A 20,660-nucleotide genomic window follows, 5' to 3' on the forward strand; every position below is an offset into this window, starting at 1 on the left:
AGAATCCCAAGAACATTCTTCACAGAAATTGAACAAACAATCCTAAAATTCATATGGGGCAACAAAAGACCGCGAATTGCTAAAGCAATCCTGAGCAAGAAAAACAAAGCCGGCGGAATCACAATCCCCGATTTCAAAACATACTACAAAGCTACAGTGATCAAAACAGCATGGTACTGGTACAAAAACAGGTCCACAGATCAATGGAACAGAATTGAAAGCCCAGAGATAAAACCACACATCTATGGACAGCTAATCTTCGACAAAGGAGCAGAGGGCCTACAATGGAGAAAAGAAAGTCTCTTCAACAAATGGTGCTGGGAAAACTGGACAGCCACATGCAAAAGATTGAAAATTGACCATTCTTTTTCACCACACACCAAAATAAACTCAAAATGGATCAAAGACCTAAAGATTAGGCCTGAGACAATAAGTCTTTTGGAAGAGAATATAGGCAGTACACTCTTTGACATCAGTTTCAAAAGAATCTTTTCGGACACTGTAACTCCTCATTTGAGGGAAACAATAGAAAGAATAAACAAATGGGACTTCATCAGACTAAAGAGCTTCTTCAAGGCAAGGGAAAACAGGATTGAAACAAAAAAACAGCTCACTAATTGGGAAAAAATATTTACAAGCCACTTATCCGACAAAGGGTTAATCTCCATAATATACAAAGAACTCACACTGCTTAACAACAAAAAAACAAACAACCCGATCAAAAAATGGGCAGAGGACATGAACAGACATTTCTCAAAAGAAGATATGAATATGGCCAATAGACACATGAAAAGATGTTCATCATCGCTAATCATCAGGGAAATGCAAATCAAAACTACACTAAGATATCACCTTACCCCCGTTAGATTGGCAAAAACATCCAAAACCAAGAACGACAAATGTTGGAGAGGGTGTGGAGAAAGAGGAACCCTCATACACTGTTGGTGGGAATGCAAACTGGTACAGCCACTATGGAAAACAGTATGGAGATTTCTCAAAAAGTTAAAAATAGAAATACCCTATGACCCAGCCATCCCATTACTGGGTATCTATCCTAAGAACCTGATATCAGATATCTCAAGAGTCCGTTGCACCCCTATGTTCATCGCAGCATTATTTACAATAGCCAAGACGTGGAACCAGCCTACATGCCCAGAAACTGATGATTGGATAAAGAAGATGTGGTATATATACACAATGGAATACTACTCAGCCATAAAAAAAGACGAAATTGGCCCATTCACAACAATGTGGATGGACCTCGAGGGCATTATGTTAAGCGAAATAAGTCAGTCAGAGAAAGACGAACTCTATATGACTCCACTCATAGGTGGAAATTAGCATATTGATAAGGAGATCTGATCGGTGGTTACCAGGGAAAAGGGGGGGTGGGGGGAGGGTACGGAGGGGGAAGTGGTGTACCCACAACATGACTAACAAAAATGTACAACTGAAATCTCACAAGGTTGTAATCTATCATAACATTAATAAAAAAAAAAAAAAGCAAAAAAAAAAAAAATAAAAAATAAAAAATAAAAACGTTTATAGAGAGCTGAGAGATATTAAAACTTTGTTAGCTACATGAGGCACAGAGAATGGGAAAATAGATAGTCTCCACTGGAGTGGAATAAATGGACAGAATTGACTTCATTCAAAAACAAGGATTTTTTTCCTGCCATTGGTCAGGCACTGAGCTGTAAGCGCTGGAGATACATGGTCATACAAATTCAAGAACTCTGTGTGCTTGCACGGAGCTCGCAAACTAGAGGGGAGGATAGACATTAATAAAGTAATCACATTAATAAATACGCTAATAAATAAAATCAGTCCTTAGGAAGGGAGAAAAGATAGTTATCAGGTTATAAACAAGAACCTGATCTGGACTGAAAAGTTAGTGAAAACCTTCCTGATACAGCAATATTTACAGAGAGATCCGAATAGTTTTATTAACAAAAGAAGGAAGGGATACAAGAGGTAAGAGTACTTTAGAGAGAAAAACACGCAAGCAATATAAGGAAAGGCCTTGTGTTGGAATGAAGATCAGGTGGCTAGATTTTAGAGTTGGAAGGGGAAAATGGTCTGATATGATCTGTGAGGAGAAAAAAAGAAACCAGAAACACAGAGCTTTGAAAACTATGAGAAAGACTTTGACTTCTTCAGGGTATTCTCAATCCTTAAACTCACCCAAACTGACATAAAATAGAACAGAGAATCCAAATCCATACACAGTCACAAACAAGGTTGCTGAAACCACCAGATCATATGGGGCCACAGACAAAAGTTTTTAGATACCTAAAGTGCACAACTCCTCTAAAAGAAATATAGCACAATAAAATTTCTATTTCATATGATAAGATTAACAGCACAGATTTAACAAACATTTAAAATAGACATTTCAAGAAATCCCTCAATGAGATAAAGGAAAATATTGGTAATGTAAAGCAGGGACTCAATAAATAACATTTCTACTTCCAAATAAAACATAGTAGACAAAGAAAAGTCAAAACAGGAAAAGAAGGATCTTTTTAAAAGTTTTTAAAATGCATCTTTTAAGGAATCAAAGACCTATGGAATGATTACTAAATTAGCTTAAATTCCAGAGTAGGGATCCCAAGTTAGCAATTTGTCACTGTTGTTACTGTTTTTTGTGGATCAGAGCTTGGCCAAGGCAGAAAAATCTATGTCCGAGGAAAGAAAAACTGACAAAGCTTTTAGGAGTGACGTGGACTAGAGTGACAATACTGGAGATTTGAAGGTTCTCAAATCGTCACTTTTTCCACAAGCCGCTTGCTAAATTCTGAGACAAAACAAAGAGAGGACTGTGAAACAAAGTGAAAAGATTCTGAAAAAAAAAAACAAAAAAACCTCCCAAAGTTTTCTGGTTTTTAGTCTTTAACAGACTAGCCAGAAGAAGGGGCCTTAAATGAACGAACAAACAAATAACAGTATATGAAAGCCAAGGATGGAATGGTGAACTGATAGTAGAGATCTACAATGCAGTCACACCCAGTGACAGTGACTGATTCTAAGAATAGATAAAAGCTAATGATGAGGGGTCAGTGAGCTGAAGAGTAGAAAGAAAGATTTCTTGGACTCTCAAGGTCTGGCATAGTGCCCTTTTATTTAGAGAATAGTGTGGAATAGCATGGGAACAGGACCTACGGGCAGTAAAGAGCTGCTGCTACAGGCATGGGGACAGGACCCATGGGCAGTCAGAGCTGCTGCTGCTGCTGCTGCTGCTGCAAACATGGGTTGAGGGTAGGGCTAAATTTAAAGCATAGGTATGTGAGTTATCTCTTTACAAGACAAAGGGAAGAATATGTAAAAAAAGTCATTAAAATGGTATCAGTGCAGGTGGGGTCTGGTTATTGGGTGGTCCTATAACTTTAGATAAGAATGGGACCAGATTAAGTCAGGATGTCCTGTGCTTCCCAGAGGATGTTGGTGGTGGGGGGAGTCAGCTTCGTGAGGTTACCAGACAAGCACAATAAACAAGACTTAAATCCTTGCCGTCCCCATTAAGAGTTTCTAGAGATAAGGTCATCCCCCCTTCAGCCTAAAATAATCCTCATCAGCTAAGACACCAAGTTTGTCCCTTGGCAGATGGCCATGACCTCAGGACAGAAAAACTAGTTGTGATTTTACTGTTCACAACAGAAAAAAATGACAAAAATGGAGAATGGTGGGATCTTAAATGCGTGGCTGTTATCACCCTCAAGATATTTGCCAAACTTTGATGCTGTGTCTGGTAAGATGTCAAATAATCAAAATGAAAATAACTCAAGGGAAGAACTGAATTTCTTATCGATTACAGGGCTGGAGGAACTCAGTGTTACCAAAACTACTAATTTACCCTCTAATTCCCTCATTAAAGCGATTTCATCCCCACACTATCCACTTAAAAGAAAATTAAAAGAGAGAAGGCTTTCTGGTGGGAGATAACTTTCATCTAGACCTCTGTGGTTCTTTTATACACAATACCTGACATCTAACAGACAAAAATTACACGACTTTTAAAAAAGCAAGAAAATATTATCAATAATCAAGAACAACACACACACAAGAGATTCAGATACACAAATGATCCATACATGGGATTAACAGACCAAAACTTTAAATTAACTGATAAATGTATTCAAGAATTATAGAAAAATAGGTAAAATAGATGTTATAGTTAAGAATTTCACCAGAAAAAATGAATGTAAAAAAACCTCCAACAAATGGATATTATAAAACTGAAAAGCTGTCATACCTGAAATTAAGAATTCCATGGCTAGGTTAAATAGCAGATTGAAACAAAAAATGTAGTATTGATGAACTCAAAGACTGGTCAGTATAAAAAACATGAACTGAAGTATAGAAACAAAACAAAGTAGAAAAATAAAAGCAGATAAATGGATGAATAAAATGTGTTACATAATCAACAGGACAAATGCATGTGCAACTGGAGTCATGGAATGAGAGTGGAGAATGAATGGGACAAAAAAACAAAACAAAACCTGGAAAACTCAGGACAGGATAAACATAAACCAAGGCATATCATAGTCAAAATGCTGAACACAAAGATGAAGAGAAAATGTTAATAAGTAGCCAGAAAAAGAGAGCAAAAACAATAAGCCAGGCAGTGAACCTCTTAATAGAAATAATGGAAGGAAGAATTTAATGGCATTTCACTTTGAAAATGACACACCAAAATAGCTGCCAAAATAATATTTTGCATTCAGTAAGACTATTTTTCAAAAATTAAGGTAAAATAAAAATACTTAAGAAAAATCAAACCTGCAATTCATCAATAGCAGCAGACCTGATGTAATGGAGGTGATAAGTGACAGCTCTGATGTATGTATGTGTGTGTGTATATGATATGTATGTGTGTGTATATACATATATGTATATATGTGTATATAAATATATATACATATACATATGTGTACATATATAGACTTGTATGTGTATGTATATGTATATTTATATATACACTAATCAGATTTACTGATGTGTTGGATGCAGAGTATAAGAGAAAGAGAAGCTTCAAGGATGACTTCAGGGGGCTTTTTGTTTGTTTATTTTGGCTTTTTATTTCACACTTACAAAAAGCCTGAAAAAGTAGTACAAAAGATTATTGTACACCTTTTACCTAGATTACTTAAGTTAAACTATCATATTTGCTATATCCTTCCCCCCCTGGCTCTTCCTTTCTCTTTCTCTCTCCCGTTTCTCTCATTCTCTCTCTCTCTCTCATGATATTTGTCTTTGTATCCAAGAAATTTGGAAAGTTATTTGTCAAAATTTTTTAAAAAGTGAGTTGAAGTTGCTTTCCTTCAAAAAGTACTAGTATTGTTAGTAGGCTGATCATTATTGCTGTTGAACTACTTTAGATACATTTTTGAATGCGACATTTTTGAATGCAACACTTTTGGATTTTGTTGTTAGGCAGGCTTTAGGCTGTAAGCTTAAATGAGGGCTCATTGGTGGTTATGAATGCTCAAAGGAGGGTTTTATTTTCTCCTCCATCTTTTCAGAGGTCAAGACTAGTGCAGGAAAGGCAAAACTTTACCTCTACTCATCTTAGGCTTTCAGGTGGGTCTCCTTAGCAAAAAGACCAATTAACAAGAGAAAAAGTTTATTATACATGCAGTCCATGTCACTTGGGAAAAACCTAAAACAAAGAGTAACTCAAAGGAGAGGCTTAGAGATGCAGCTCATATAGTATCTTCAACAAAGAACAAGACAAAGAACAATCTGTAGAGAAGTGATAGGACAAAGACAAGCAATTTTAAGCTTCCAAAGGTGGCAAATTGTGGGAAGGTAAATATGTGGGAGGAAAGTAATGGAGTAAGGTTTGTTTGCAGATTCCTGGGCTGATAGGAGTCTGTCTGCAGTAAAGGAGAATTTATATCTTGCCCTTAGGCAGAAAAACAGAAAGGTAGAGAGACCATTTCCTGTGTTCACTGCTTTTTGTGTGTGTGTATGTGATAAAAGGAAACCACTGATAGGCTTTTTCCCCCTCAGGTTTATTGATATAATTGACATATAACATTGTGCAAGTTCAAGGTGGACAATGTATATATTGCAAAATGATTACCACAATAAGATTGTTTAACACATCTATCACTTCACATAATTACCATTTTTTTGTTATAGTGGTGAGAACATTTCAGATGTGCTCTCTTAGCAACTTTCAAGACTGCCGTTCAGTATTGTTAACCATCGTCACCATGCTGCACATTAGATCTCTAGAACTTGCTCATTTTATAATTGAGTGTTTGTACCCTTTGACCAACATCTCCCCGTTTCTCCCAACACCCAGCCCCTGGTAACCACTATTCTCTCTCTGTTTCTGTGAATTTGGCTTTTTTACATTCCATTTATAAGTGAGATTATACGGTATTTGTCTTTCTGTGTCTGGTTTATTTCACTTATCACGATATCCTCCAGGTTCATCTATGTTGTCACAAATGGCAGGATGCCCTTCCCTTTTTTGGCTATTATTTGTATGTATGAAATTTTCTTTATCTGTTCATCTGTCTGTGGACACATGTTTCCATGTCTTAGCTTTGTGAATAATAATGCAATGAACACCGGGGTGCAGATAACTCTTTGAGACAGTGATTTCAAGCTGCTTCTTTTCTTCAGCTCAAAATAATTATGTCAAAGAGGCATATTTTAGGGTGACATACACAGATTTGCTTGGGTCCCCATTACTATTTCCTGAATTGTAGGCTTTATTTGTTATTTCTTATGTGAGATTGTAGCCTTTGAGGGTCCCAGTTTCAGGAAGAGCACTTGTAATTTAACCCTTTAGGGTAGGTGGCCCCTCAGCTTTGTCTTGTGTTCCCAGTTCTCCGTGACAACCATCAAAACAGAAAGTAAGTTTTCCCAAGTTTACTATAAACTCTCAGAATGAAAGCCAATTTCTGTGATTGCTTTTCTCTTGGCATTCCAATTTTCACTGAATTCTGAGATTCTGCAAAATTGTTACCTTCTTATTGGTTCAGCAATGTTTCCCCAAGCTATAATATATTGTACAATAATGTTATGAAACTTATTTGGTTATTTTCAGTGGGACCTAATATCAGCCTATCTTCTCTTCCTCATTTCCAGAAAAAGAAGCATAGCCCCGTTTATGTTGCTTTACTTTTTCAAAGCAAATCTATGTGCTTTTTTGGAATGTTTTCTATGTCTTAAATATTCAGTAATAAAATTTTAAAGCAAATGTGACTAAATGTTAAATTTTGTTAATTGAGTGGTGCATATTACAACTCTGCACAATAATTTAAAAATTAATTGGATCAACACATTCCTTGACCCTTGATTGACTATGTAGAAAATAACTTTCTCCATGGCATTGTATACAAATTTCCCCCTAAAATGCTGTTCAACCCACATCTTCAAAAAGCACACAAATGGCAACTACACTTAGAATAAAATCCAAAATTATTAATAAAGTATATAAAGCCCTGAATAATTTAACCTCTGCTTGTTTCTCTACCACTTACTATGCTCCTCTCTTGTCTCATTCTGCTCCCATCAAACTGGCTTTCTTTAGAGTCACAGACTCTTCCAACTTTTGAACATTTGCAAGTGTTATTTCATTTGCCGAGAACTCTGTTACTCCAATAATTTGCCCAGACAATTTCTAGTCGTTCCACAGGTTTCAACTCAGTTGTTATTTTTTTCCCAGAAGCCTGGTAAGTCTTCCCCAAACTTGATTCTCATTTCTCTGTGTTTCATAGCAGTGAGTGCCATATTCTTATTGCAAGAAGTAATTTGATTTCTGCCAAATATATCATGTGCTATACTAAATTAGTAATGACCTTCTGAAACTTTGAGGGTGTATTTCTTGATTTTTCAACTTTTATTTTGAAAAATTTCAAATACAGCCAATTTAATGAACCCTCATATACCCTTCACTTAGCTTTAAGTTTAACTTTCAAATGTTTTGAGTTGAAAAAGTTCTAAAAGCCTTATTAGTTTAATATGTGTGCGTATTTAGTAAAATCACAGTTTAAAATTTAGTTTGAACCTAGATATCAAGTTTAATAAATTTAAAAATGAATCTGTCCATTACTCAAAAATTTAAAAAATTAAACAAAATATTGTTATCGAAGCTAAATTCTTTAATTGTTGGCCATCAGTCCCTGTAAGGTTATTGTCTGTTGTGTGTCATAGGTGGAAAAATAACTCAATAAACATTGGTGGAATTTTCTTCTGGAAGTTTTCTTCATGGAGAACACTCAGAGAATGGCTTTTTGTCTTTGTCTCCTTTGTATTTTATAAAATCCTCTGCATGCAGATGTATGTGTTTGGAGTTAAACAGTTTTCCGTATAACCTTTAAAACTTGAGCCATAAACTGCACAGGTTCCATTCTGCATTTCAACCATTGTTAGTCTAGATTAGAAAGAAGGACAAATTACATTCATGACCTCATTAATGCAGAAATACAAAAATAAAATAATATTTTAGATATAGGTACTAAAATAATATCATTTCAGGAGATTTTAGGACCATGTCTGGTCTTTCTTATTCACTGATATGCAAAATATAGCCAACTCAGATAATAAAAGTAAAAATTACATTCTATTATAAATTATGTGCCACTATTTTTTATACATTGTAAATTAGTCAACTTAGAAAATCTGGAATCTCTTGATATAAGTAACTAAGTGAAATGAATTTAGCTTTAAAATGATTTTTAAAACAAATATTTAGATTAGAAATGAATTCAGAATTCAATTTAGAAGTCAACAGATGTGTTTTGTGCAAAAATAACAATCTTCCTAAGATTTATGGAATTTTACTTGGTAAGGAAATAAAATAAATTGTTCAATTCTCTAATGTATTTACACATACTTAAGCATGTGTGTATATATTTGTATGTGTATGCTTAGGCATTCCATGTGAGATAGTTATATCTGTATATCTATTTTGCCCGGGGATCTTGAGTATTTTGTAGTTACGTAATTAATATAATAAATTTAGATTTGTTTCATGCTAGAAACAGGTGGAAATAGAAGTCTGAGGAAAGAATGATGAGGCTACATCAATGTGAAACTGATAAACAAAAAATGGACCAAAGTCTGATAAGTATATGTATTAAAAAGGATAAGAGAATGAACTCTGTCCTTGTAGAAACAACTAGCCACTAGAGGAGAAAAATTAAGGGATTTTTAGGAGTCACTCTTAGTTGGTCTCAATCTATGCACTTTAGAGCCTCATTCTTTCTAATCTCATTTTTCAAATGTGTCTTTTCAATTTTTATGTCTGTTTTCCCACACAACTCTCATCACATTTCTGCCAGAGTACTAATTACACTGGATTATACTTATTTGTTTATAACTATACCTCTGACTGAGGTGTGAGGTGTGAAGCTCTTGAATGTCCTGTTCATCTCCATACTTAACTCTGCATACTTCTTGGAAATTGAGTAGCACTCAACAAATATTTATTAAATGTGTAGATAAACAGAAATTTAGTATGTTAGTAGTTTTGCTTCCAAAAGGAACTTTTGTATTTGTAGAATGAGAAATATTAAGATGAGGTGATAAAAATTTTACCAATATTCCTAGAGAATAAACTCTTTTTTGTCAAAAATAAAATCTCAAGCCATACAGAAATGAAGCCATTCCACATCAATTCTAAGGTGTACTGGGACCTCCAAATTCCAAATACACAATTATGTAGAAAGATATGTAGTCCCTGTTGCAACAAATACAAGGAGAAACTTGAAAGGAATATATGACAGTAAAAGATTGTGCATTTCTCACTGCTAACTAACCGTTAAAATAGCAAAGTAAATTTGAAAGTCAATGAAGAGAGTTTTGTTTTTAGTCATTTAATTCTGTAATTATGATAATTATGATGATTCTGGTTGGAGAGTCAGAAAGTCATATGGTTGAATCCTGCTGCAATTATTACTAATTTTATAGCTTAGTAGAGTATTATACATTCTAAGACTCTATTCCTTATCAGCAAAATTAGGCTAAAAGTAATATTTGTTAATAGGGTTTTTAAGAGTAGGATTAATAGAGTTTTTAATGAGAAGATACATATGAAGTGCTTAAAACTGTGTTTGACAGAGAGGAAGCCTTAATTAACCTAACATTTACGCTGATGTTGGGACAGGGGAAAGCAAAAGGGATGATTAGGCCCACATATGTGGTGATGGACTATAGTTAGTTTTTGGGTGGTGAGCATGATGTAATCTACACAGAATTCAAAATATATTATGATGTACATCTGAAAACTATATAATGTTATAATCCAATGTTATTGCAATAAAAAATAAAAAAATTGATGCTGTTTTTATGACTTATTAAAGACAGAGATTCAAATAAGTAAAATATTTTTGAAATAAAGAATTAAAAATGAGCTTCTGCTTCACCTGTGATATCATGAGACTGAAAGAAAAGAGACAAACCACTTAAGTTTTGTTGCTGATCTTTGTGCCAGAACAGAGAAATTACTAACCAGTGTAGTAATAGACCAGATCTTCCAAGTGACAGAAATGACATTTGTCAAGAGCTACCCTAGCATTCATCCAAAGGATTAAGGCTATATTCATTAGCTCTATGAGTGCTTTGTGTAGAGCAGAGCAGAGCCCTGCCCAGTCTTTTTTGTGGCATCATCCTTTCATTTTCCAGTACTATATCAGCCAGTGCCCCGCTACCATTGATAGGGTTTTCATGGCCATTATTTTTGGAAATGGGTGGCCAGGTCCTTCCTCCTAGTCTGTCTAGTCTGGAAGCTCTGCTGAAACCTGTCTACCAAAGGTGACCCTGATACTATCTGAAATACCAGTAGCATAGCTTTTCAGCACCACAGCAACACGCAACCACCATAGTATGACAATCAACAGACGGGTGATGTTGTTCTCTACCAGCAAATGAACCCAGGCTGCAGCGGTGAGAGTGTTAAATCTTCACCACTAGATCACCAGGACTGGCTGCACACGTGTTAGAATGGCCAGCATTTAAGAGACTGACCAAAACAAGTGTTGCCCAGAATGTAGAAGAACTAGAACTCTCACACACTGCTAGTGGGAATGTGAAATTGCACAACTACTTTGAATAATAGTTTGACAGTTTCTTAAAATGTTAAACATATATCTATCATATGACCCAACCATTCCACTCCTAGGTATTTATGTAGGAAGGGAAAAAAAGCCCATGTTCGTACAAAGACTTGTACACAAATGTTCACAGCAAGCATCTTTATTTGTAATAGTCAACTAGTTGGAATTATCCAAATATCCATTAACAGATGAAGATGAAAGGATAAACAGATTGTGCACACCCATTAATGGAATGCCTCTCAAAAACAAAAAGAAATTAACTCTTGATACATGCTATGAGTCGGCTGAATTTCAAAATAATTATGCTGAGTAAAAAAGCCAGACACAAAAACACTACACACTGTAGGAATTCATTTATATTAAATTCTACAAATTGCAAACTAATCTCTAGTGACAGAAAGCAGATTAGTTGCCTGGAGACAGAAAGAGGTAGGTAGGAAAGCGAATGAAGGAGGGATTACAAAGATGTGAAGGGAAAGTTTTGCAGGTGATAAACATGCTAATTATCTAGGTATTATTAATGGTTTTGTGGATGTTTATATTTGTCAAAATTTATCAGATTGTATCCTTTAAATATGCGCAGTTTATTGAATCAATTATATCTCAGTAAATCTGGTAGTAACTTCAAAAAAGAATATATGTGATACTTAACTTCTCTGATTTGGTCTCCTTATCTATAAAATGAGCATAGTATTAGACCTGTCTTGTACAGTACTTAGCATATAGCAAACAACTAATGTTACTCATTATTATTGGTATTAGGTGCTCTGCTCCATGATCTCCTAAATTTAGGCCCTAAGAATTTTTTGCTGAATCTATTAGATTACGAGAACACCTTGGTGTTGTGTGAAGAAAAATATGATAGTTGGATGATCATAGGTGTAGCTTAGGGACAAATTCACAAACAGAGACCTATTGGTACAGACTTACTGGTTGGGTGAGAGAATGGAGCCGTCTTCCCACTGCCAAGATCCATTTGCTGGATTATGTACTAGTCCCAGCCAATGATATGACTTCAGCAATCTAAAGAAATCCTGTTTGAAACCACACATAAAATCACTGTTAAGAATTTTAGTAAATGCAAGGTCATAATCATTTAAACATTTTTTCCTACACTTGGAGAAAATGCATTCTGTTCTCTAGCATAATTTTGACTTAAACAACACATACATAATACCTGCAGTCTCTGTGCTTTCTTATTTTTAATGCAGAAAGATTTGGGGTTGGTCTTTCTGAGTCTTAGTCCCTCTCTTATATTTCAAGTTCATGTGTCAGTGAGTTGCCAAGACTAAATATAGGTAAAGAAATTAAAACAGATACTAAACCTGGTCCTCTCTGCTGTAAATCTTCAGGAGACTGGAATTTTGAGACATACAAGAAGCTTGACTCTGGGTCCAGCTTTTGCTCTCATTAGAAAATTGGTAGCAGGTATTTCTGTAACATATCCAGTTTTTAGGACATGGGCCACAGTAACTTTCTAGAAAGGGAGAATATCTTGTTGATTCTGCAGAGTTTGAACATAATAGCAGATTTTTTCTAGACAGGTTAAATACTTTTTCTATTCTAACTCTAAACTTCCAGATAATTAAACCATTATGGTCATATCCAATGACATGCCTCTACACATTCATATAGAGAGAAAGAGATGCCGAAAATAAGTTCCTCTACTTTATACAAGTAATCTCTTACTGTTAAAAAATAAATAATAAAAAATAGTTAAGTATGGACAAGAATTAATCATTTTCAAATAGTCTTGTCAGCACTATTGGATACACGCCTATACCCAACATATATAAGTGTATGCAACTGGTGCTTCAAAATTAGAAAATTTTCACTTACCTTTCAAAGAAATTGGAGCTTCTTGATTGAATAATGCTATTAAAGTAATCATAATTATTAAAAGGGTTTGTGTTGTTAGTAACTTATAGTCTAAACAAAAGTAGTTGACAAATTTCTAGACTAATAGCAAAAATATAAGGACACATTCAATATTGCTATTTTATGTTCCTGTACTTCTGAATACTAATCAAAGTAATGCATTACAATCATTAGACCAACAATGCTGCTATCTACTTCTCGGTTATGACTTACAATTTATGATTACGGCACTGCATATCATTACCATTACAATGAAACGGATCGCCATAGCTACAGCAATGGAACGGGCGAGGAAAAATGGAGATGCTGTCAAAGAAAAAATAGTGAGAAAGGTGAGAAAAGAAGAGTAAAGGGTTCTGGCATCTTCATGTTTAATATAAATATGAAAGGTTTTCTTTATGGTAGGGGGTGATATCAGTGCCTTTTCCTTAATTGTTTTTCTCAGAATAGGTAACACAAATACTTTATAAAGGATTAAAAAATAATAGTATAAAAATGTAGTATTCCCTCCTATTCCTTTCCAAAAGTTCCCGTGTCTCTCGCCTTGCATAAAAATCATGGTTATCAGTTTGTAAAATTTTCCATGCAGATACATTAGCATGGACAATTCCCTCAACCTCTTTTATGAACACATATGTAAGAAACTATAGAAAACATTCTGTGATTTTTTTCACTTAAGAAAATATCCTAGTGATTCTTTCATATCATGTCTTGTAAAGTTGTTGTCAAATTTGCATAAATACCTACTTGCATTGTGTTTCATTGGGAAGTGAAAGAAATCTAATAATTGACAGACTTTTAATTTTTTTCCATGCGTATTTAAATTTTGTCTTAGTTTTTGCTATTATATGTACTGATATGAATAATATTTTCAGTACCTTGTTAGAAGATATTCCTGAAAGGCTAATTGCTGAGTTAAAGGGCATTTGCACTTATAATTTTTGTAATGATTGAAAATATCAGTCCAAACTGTCTACCAAAATCTAATTTGAACACCTGTTTGCACACACCTTCCCCTGCAGTATTATTCATATTTTTAAATGCATAAATCTGATACGCAATATTATTTTTAAAATTTTAACTTTATTTTTCAAGAACCAGTCACTTTTAAAATATAGTACATTGGTCTTTCAATAGAATTCCATTAAATGTATAACCATATAAAGATAATTTACATCTTTAAAATGTTGTTTTTATCTTTGAATAAAAGATATGCCTATCTTATTTTATGTTTGTCAGCACAACTTTAAATTAATAAATTTATTTCTAGGACTTTTATTTTAAAATTTTATGTGTATTTTTCTGATTTTTGGTCTTAGAGAATTTTTTCATCACATTTTTCTTGCTTTTGTAGTTAGTAAGACAATTAATTTTTATATCTTATTTATAATCAAGTCCACATATCAGATTTCCTAATTTCATATCATTTACTTTTTTCCTTTTCTTGATTATTCCTGTTGGTTAGCACCAGCAGAACAATCAATATTACTTATAGTAATAATAGTAAAAATTCTTGCCTTTTTCTAACTATAATGAAAATGCTACTAGCATTTACCAATAAACATGATGATAGCTTTTGAATATATATACATATCTTAAAGGCAATATTTATGTTTTATAGGTTTTAAAAATTAAATTGTTTTTAATTACGAATTCATATTGATTGTTATCCAAAACCTTTTCAACATTATATATATAATCATACAATCTTTCCCCTTTAATTATTATCTATAGCACATTTCTTTCCTATAATTAACGTTTGTAAAGTGATCTTTCGATAATCATTTATTTTTTAACATTTAATCAAAATTCATAGGTGAAAGTAGTCTATTGTTTCCCTTTTTGTGCAAGCTATTTCACATTTTATTTTCAATGATATTCTGGCTTGATAAGAAAGCATATCTTCTTCACCACCAATAGAAACATTTCTGTGAATAGCAAACAAGTCATCGCTTCCATACTGTTTAAGAACATAACTCTGAAGGATATTTGGTATGCCTTCTCTGTTTTCCCTTTCTATTTACTTCTTCTTAAAGTTAGTTCTTCAGTGATCCCTTAGAAACGGCTGTCTCACTCATTATTATGGTAATCTCACTGTTTTTATGGCATGAAAAAATCCTCAACTCAACAGTTTCTGCTAATTCTATTATGCATTCCAATATTATATTAGACAATCTCATTTCTGCTTTCCTCATCAAGGTAAAATAAACTGAATGTTTATCACTGATTTGATCACATAGTTTCCAAGATTCACCTCAGTACACTGAGAAAAGAAGCAAATGGAACATAGGACTTACAATTTTCTCCACATTTGCTTGCGGTTAATGTAAGTCTTCTCTTTTCCCATTGTGTAGAAGTACTAGGCTTTGCCAGCTCAAAGTTATAATTATGGCATTCACTCATCTCTGGAGAAAAACAATTCAAGCCAATATGAGTCACAACCTTTCTGCCGCTTGGGTTATAAATTTTTACAATTTAACTTGCCATTTCCATTCATATCCTTTTTAAAGTATAAAATCAAGTCACTTTTGTTTTATATTGCTTATTATAATTTTTACACTTTATAATATAAAGAAAATTATATTTATTCTATGGCAAAATATCTTTAGCAAGATCCTATGTACTATTAAAATACGTTAATTCTTAATGTGCAATGAAATCTAATATTAAAATAAAGACACCTAATGAAAAAGACACAGGCCTAGGGAGTTAGACATGTGTTTAATTCATAGAGCCACATTTAGTAAGATAATAACTTCACAAATTGCAAAAAGAAAGAAAGAAGAACAAAGGATATCAACACAACCAGGTATGGATTTTTAAAAAGTGAAAGAAAACAATATGAATTTAGTATTAATAACATCAATCGCATAGTAAACATTTAGTAAATGCTAGTGTGTCTAATTTGTTTTTTATAGCGAAGAACATAAGATGAATAAAATACTATGGTGTAAAATTTTAGGATAAAGACAAATAAAAAATGCTGCCTCTAACAAAACAAGTAAAAAACCATTTTTGATCTCTTCTTGAAATTACAATCATTACTGAATATGTAAAAGCCTTTTATAAATGAAATGATAATACTAATTACCTTTTACTCCTAAAACTAAACTAAGCATTTTTTGTATATACAACATGTAATTTAATTATTCAACATGTGAAGAGGATAGATATTCTTTTGTAGATAAAGAAATTGAATCTTAGAAGCAGCTAAAATCATAGTGCTTAATTAATATAATACTACCAACTGTGAGTAATTTATAATACTTTTAGTTTAAGAAGCACTTTCAAATATATGTCACTTGATTTGAAAATAATATACTTCCACTAAGGTAAATATGGTACATTTTTCATCTCTATTTGATAGAAAAGGAAACTTAAGTGCATAGAGGCTGGGGATTTCCTTAGATCTCAAAGCTAGAGCATGGTAAAAGTTTGAGTGAAATTGACTTCTAACTCCAAGTCCTAATGCTGTTCCTATTTCAGGTTGCCTCAAATTATGTAAGACTATACTTTAGGTAGTTAATGAAATGAAGGGGAAACAAGTTTTCTAGTTTTTGAAGATTTGATTTAAAATATAAAATATAACATAAACGTAACATGAAATGAACATAAACATAAGTGAACCAAAGTAAATTGTTTTCCTATGCCTTATACGGTTGTATGAAATTCTGGGTATCTTAAAATAGCACACAGGCCAAACTACATATTTATGTGTAAATACATACCTGTGCTGTGATGAGCCCACCGATCTCGGACCGACCCCATCATATAATTATGATTGCTCGTCCACTCCGGAGATAAATCCGAAGTCATTAATTTTACAAAGGATTCCTAAATAAAATAAAATTGAGCATTTACTTTTTTCTGTTTTCTTTCCTTATGATGAGATGACATATTTTGATTGGAAAAGTGAGAATATAGAAAAATTTCCCCTATGTGTATATAGAAAAGGAAAGAATAGAAATGAGAATTCATATAAAGTAAGGTAAAATTAATATTTTTATTTCCCTTGGTTATAAAATAATAAACAATTATTTCAAAAATGTCAAAAATAGATCATGGGTGTTTTTAACTCACCTACCTTTAAGATACTTAGTCAAAAATGTTTTCCATTGTTTATATTGAGTAACACACATAATTTTCTATTTATAGTTGTTTTATTTCCTTTGGTGATAATTGCTTTCTCTTCAAAGTATTCTGGGTAAGACATAAGAATTTTTGCTAAATGTTTTTCCTAGTACATTTTAACTCAACTTCTGTCCATATCCTCCTCATTATTATTCACAAGTTATCATCACTATCATCATTAACAAAAATAATCTCACACTTGTTTATATAGTAATATCTTAAAGTGCCTAGCAGAGCTCTTAGAAAAAAATAGCTATTTAGTAATTTTGCATAGTGCTTAGACTTAAAAATCAAAGCTCTTTCATATTTGGTAATAATAGTTGAAAGAAACATATAATTTGTTTCATTTTGCAAATAAAGCTGTATATCATAGAAGGTAAGTGCTTTGCACAGAGCAGAAAACTCGTAAGTGTGAGAATTCAAATTGAAATTCAGTTCTCTAATCCTAAATGTAACGATTAATTCTTCTAGTTTCTATCTAATAGCAACATCTTAACTTCTGATTCTTCAATAAGTATATCCTAATTACCTATCAGTGAACAAAGTGAAGAAAAGTATAGCTCAGAAGAAATAAGCATTCCTTACTCTCAGTAATTCTATTCAAACACTTAAAAAACAATTAGAAATGCCTTATAATGTATATATTTTTAGAAACTTTCTTGAGGTTGAAACCTCAAGCGTTCCTCATTTCTTAACAGTTGTTAGAAACACACACACACACACTAACACACAGACACACACCTGATCAGAGAAAGAAGGTCCTGCTTCTTGTGGATGAAAGCTTCCTATACAACTGGAATATTTAGATATGTCCTGAGTTCCCAAGTTAAAATTGAAACTAGAGACGTGCAGTCATTTCGATCCTTGACAAAGCTATGACAAATACTATTCTGACTTTATCTTCCTGTTGAAAAAGCAAAGCACAAACCACAGTACTTCCACCAATAACTACACAGAAAATTATGCTAATTGGTGAAATAAATGTTAGATCCTAACATCAGTTTATGACTTGGAAATGAGGAATTCAGTGATCAGAAGTTTCCTAGAGTTTTGAAAAACACATGATAGGATTACATAATCGCTTTTTGAATCAAAAACTATAAAATATGGTTGTAAGAACAGTGTGGAAAAAACAGAAGAAAATTACATAAATTTCTTAATCATCCTGTGCATATGCTATCATAAATTTAAGTGGAATCAATTATGCTGTATTATGTAAGTATGGGCTAAGAGAGATATTTTGCATATATACGCACATACGTATTTATATACACACACATAAATACATATATGTGTATATATATTTGCTTGTATATACATGAACTTTTAAATATGAAAATATAAAGTGTATACAAAATAAAGACTTCTATGATGAACTATAATATGCGTAACTTAAATAATTACCAATTTATGGCCAATATTATTTCATTTACAATATATGTGGGTGCCGCAGATCCATCTCTGTTCCTAAAGAGGACATTTTCCTCCTTTTTCCTTGTGGACAGCACATTATATCATTCCCTCTTTATTAGTCAGAATAATAGCACCAAATTTCATACCATAATGGAAACATAATCAACTAATATCTTAATGTTTTGATTTTTAGCTACTCATAATTTCACTTTCATTAAAAAATAATAAGGAACCTGTCACAACCTAAAGAGACATGATGACTAAATGTAACATGTATTCTGGATGAGATAATGGAGTAGAAAAAGGACATTAGGTAAAAGTGAAAGAAATCTGAATAAAATATGTTCTTTGTTTAATAATAATGTATCCATATTAGTTCATTCATTATGACAAATGTACCATACTAATGTAAACTGTTAATAATAAGGAAAACTGGATATAGGGTGTATGAGAACTCTCTGTACTATCTTTACAATTTTTCTGTAAATTTAAGACTATTCTAAAATAAAAATTTTATTTAAAAAATAAGTAGCTGGAGTCTTTAGAATGTCATAATAATAATAATGATAATAAAGGTGGGGCACTTTGAAGAAGAAAACCAAAACCAGTCTAGAGGGAAACAGCTAATAGGAGCATCACTCATATTAACTCTCACTACGTATTTGCTTGTAAAAACAAAACTTCAGTCAGTAAATCCATGTTCCATTCAATCAATGAGAGATAGTTATTAGGCAATGATCTTCAGCAAAGAAAACAATAAGACTGTTACTATTTAATATGTGCAACATATGATAAAATTATCATTGGAAAAAGTTGATTCTGTGAAAGTTTAATAAAGCTAGAGTAATTGTTATGAAATCAGTAGGTTATTTAAAATCCTCCCACATGGATAACACAGAAGCCAATAGCTTTACAGGAGAGAAATAATGAAGTTTCAAGAAAGAGATCATTATAACTTGTAAAAATGCTTCTAGACAGTAGCAGAAAAAAAAGAATAGTTTCTCTTCTTTCACTAAAACTAAAATTACCTTGAGGTCCAAATTAGAAGAGAATGTGTTAAGAAAGAAAAAAGAAGAGTAAATCTCATTCATGAAAATTGTTGCAAAATCCTAAAATAGTATCAAACTAAATCACACAGTGTGTAAAACTAATATAGATGACCAAATTGAGTTTATTTCAGGATAGTAATAATAATTTTCATTGGAAGAAAAATAATAAATACAATTTGCCACAAATAAAAGATTAAAGAAATAGAAAGAACATGATTATATTAAGATGGAATGCACATTTGCTATAATTCAACACATTTTCATGATAAATACAATCTCTAGCATACATTCTGGGATCCATACAAACATCATTTTTAACTTCAAGATACTAGTAGTCCTTTAGTAAATCATGAAGGCAAAGTGGTCACTAATGCCACTTCTCAATATTGTCATGGAGATTCTACAGCACACTTAAGACCAGCACAGGAAAATAAAGAGGTAGGGACTTAAACAATTTTTTTGCTGATGACATCCTTATCTACATACTAAATTAAAAAATAGTTTAATGACCAGTTAATAGAAATAATAGTAGTATATGGGCCAGCCCCAGTGGCCTATGGTTAAATTGAGCACGCTCCACTCCTGTAGCCCGGGTTTGGTTCCTGGGTATGGATCTACACTGCTCTATTAGTGGCCCACATACTAAAAAGTAGAGGAAGATTGACATGAATGTTAGCTCAGGGTGAATCTTCTTCAGAAAAAACAAGAAAGAAAGAAAGAAAAAAGTAATAGTAGTATAATTAAATGTAGCATTAATTTGCAAAAGCTATTGTATTAAAAATCAATAATAAATATAAACAATTAAGTTTTTTCTTATACCATTAACAACCACAAAAGAAACACTGTAAGGCACTTATGAGTAAATCCAACAGAAACAGATAAGATCTATAAGGAACTTATATAATTTTGTAAAAATATTTTCAAAAAGAACTAGATTTTGATAGGACTATGGGATTTCATAATGGTGTTGATTAATCATAAAATATTTTAGAGATTCAACTCAATTCTGCTTAATATCCCAGGTTTTGTTGTGAAACTTACGTAGCGGAATCCTAAATGCTCATTAAACTGCAAAAGCCAGTTTAACGGTCTATCATTATTGAAGAAGAAGAAA

General features: G+C 32.8%; 1 protein-coding gene across 3 annotated transcripts; it reads right to left on the bottom strand.

Annotated features, from left to right (window-relative positions):
- Positions 1-5,993: 5,993 nt before the first annotated feature.
- KLRK1 (killer cell lectin like receptor K1) lies at positions 5,994-18,001 on the bottom strand. Of its 3 annotated transcripts, XM_070619076.1 has the most exons (9): positions 17,826-17,976; positions 17,038-17,153; positions 16,682-16,787; positions 15,251-15,358; positions 13,167-13,259; positions 12,915-12,950; positions 12,401-12,552; positions 12,006-12,109; positions 5,994-8,392 (listed from the first exon to the last, which is right to left on the bottom strand). In XM_070619076.1, the coding sequence occupies exons 3-9, from the start codon at positions 16,767-16,769 to the stop codon at positions 8,275-8,277; spliced, it is 699 nt and encodes a 232-aa protein (XP_070475177.1). In that variant the 5' UTR covers positions 16,770-16,787; positions 17,038-17,153; positions 17,826-17,976; the 3' UTR covers positions 5,994-8,274. The 3 variants fall into 3 exon arrangements, with proteins under 3 accessions (XP_070475177.1, XP_008506666.2, XP_070475178.1); XM_008508444.2 differs by lacking the exon at positions 17,038-17,153 and having other exon boundaries at positions 17,826-18,001; XM_070619077.1 differs by lacking the exons at positions 16,682-16,787; positions 17,038-17,153 and having other exon boundaries at positions 17,826-17,971.
- Positions 18,002-20,660: the final 2,659 nt, after the last annotated feature.

Source organism: Equus przewalskii, chromosome 5 (assembly GCF_037783145.1).
Source record: "Equus przewalskii isolate Varuska chromosome 5, EquPr2, whole genome shotgun sequence".
NCBI classification, from domain to species: Eukaryota; Metazoa; Chordata; class Mammalia; order Perissodactyla; family Equidae; genus Equus; species Equus przewalskii.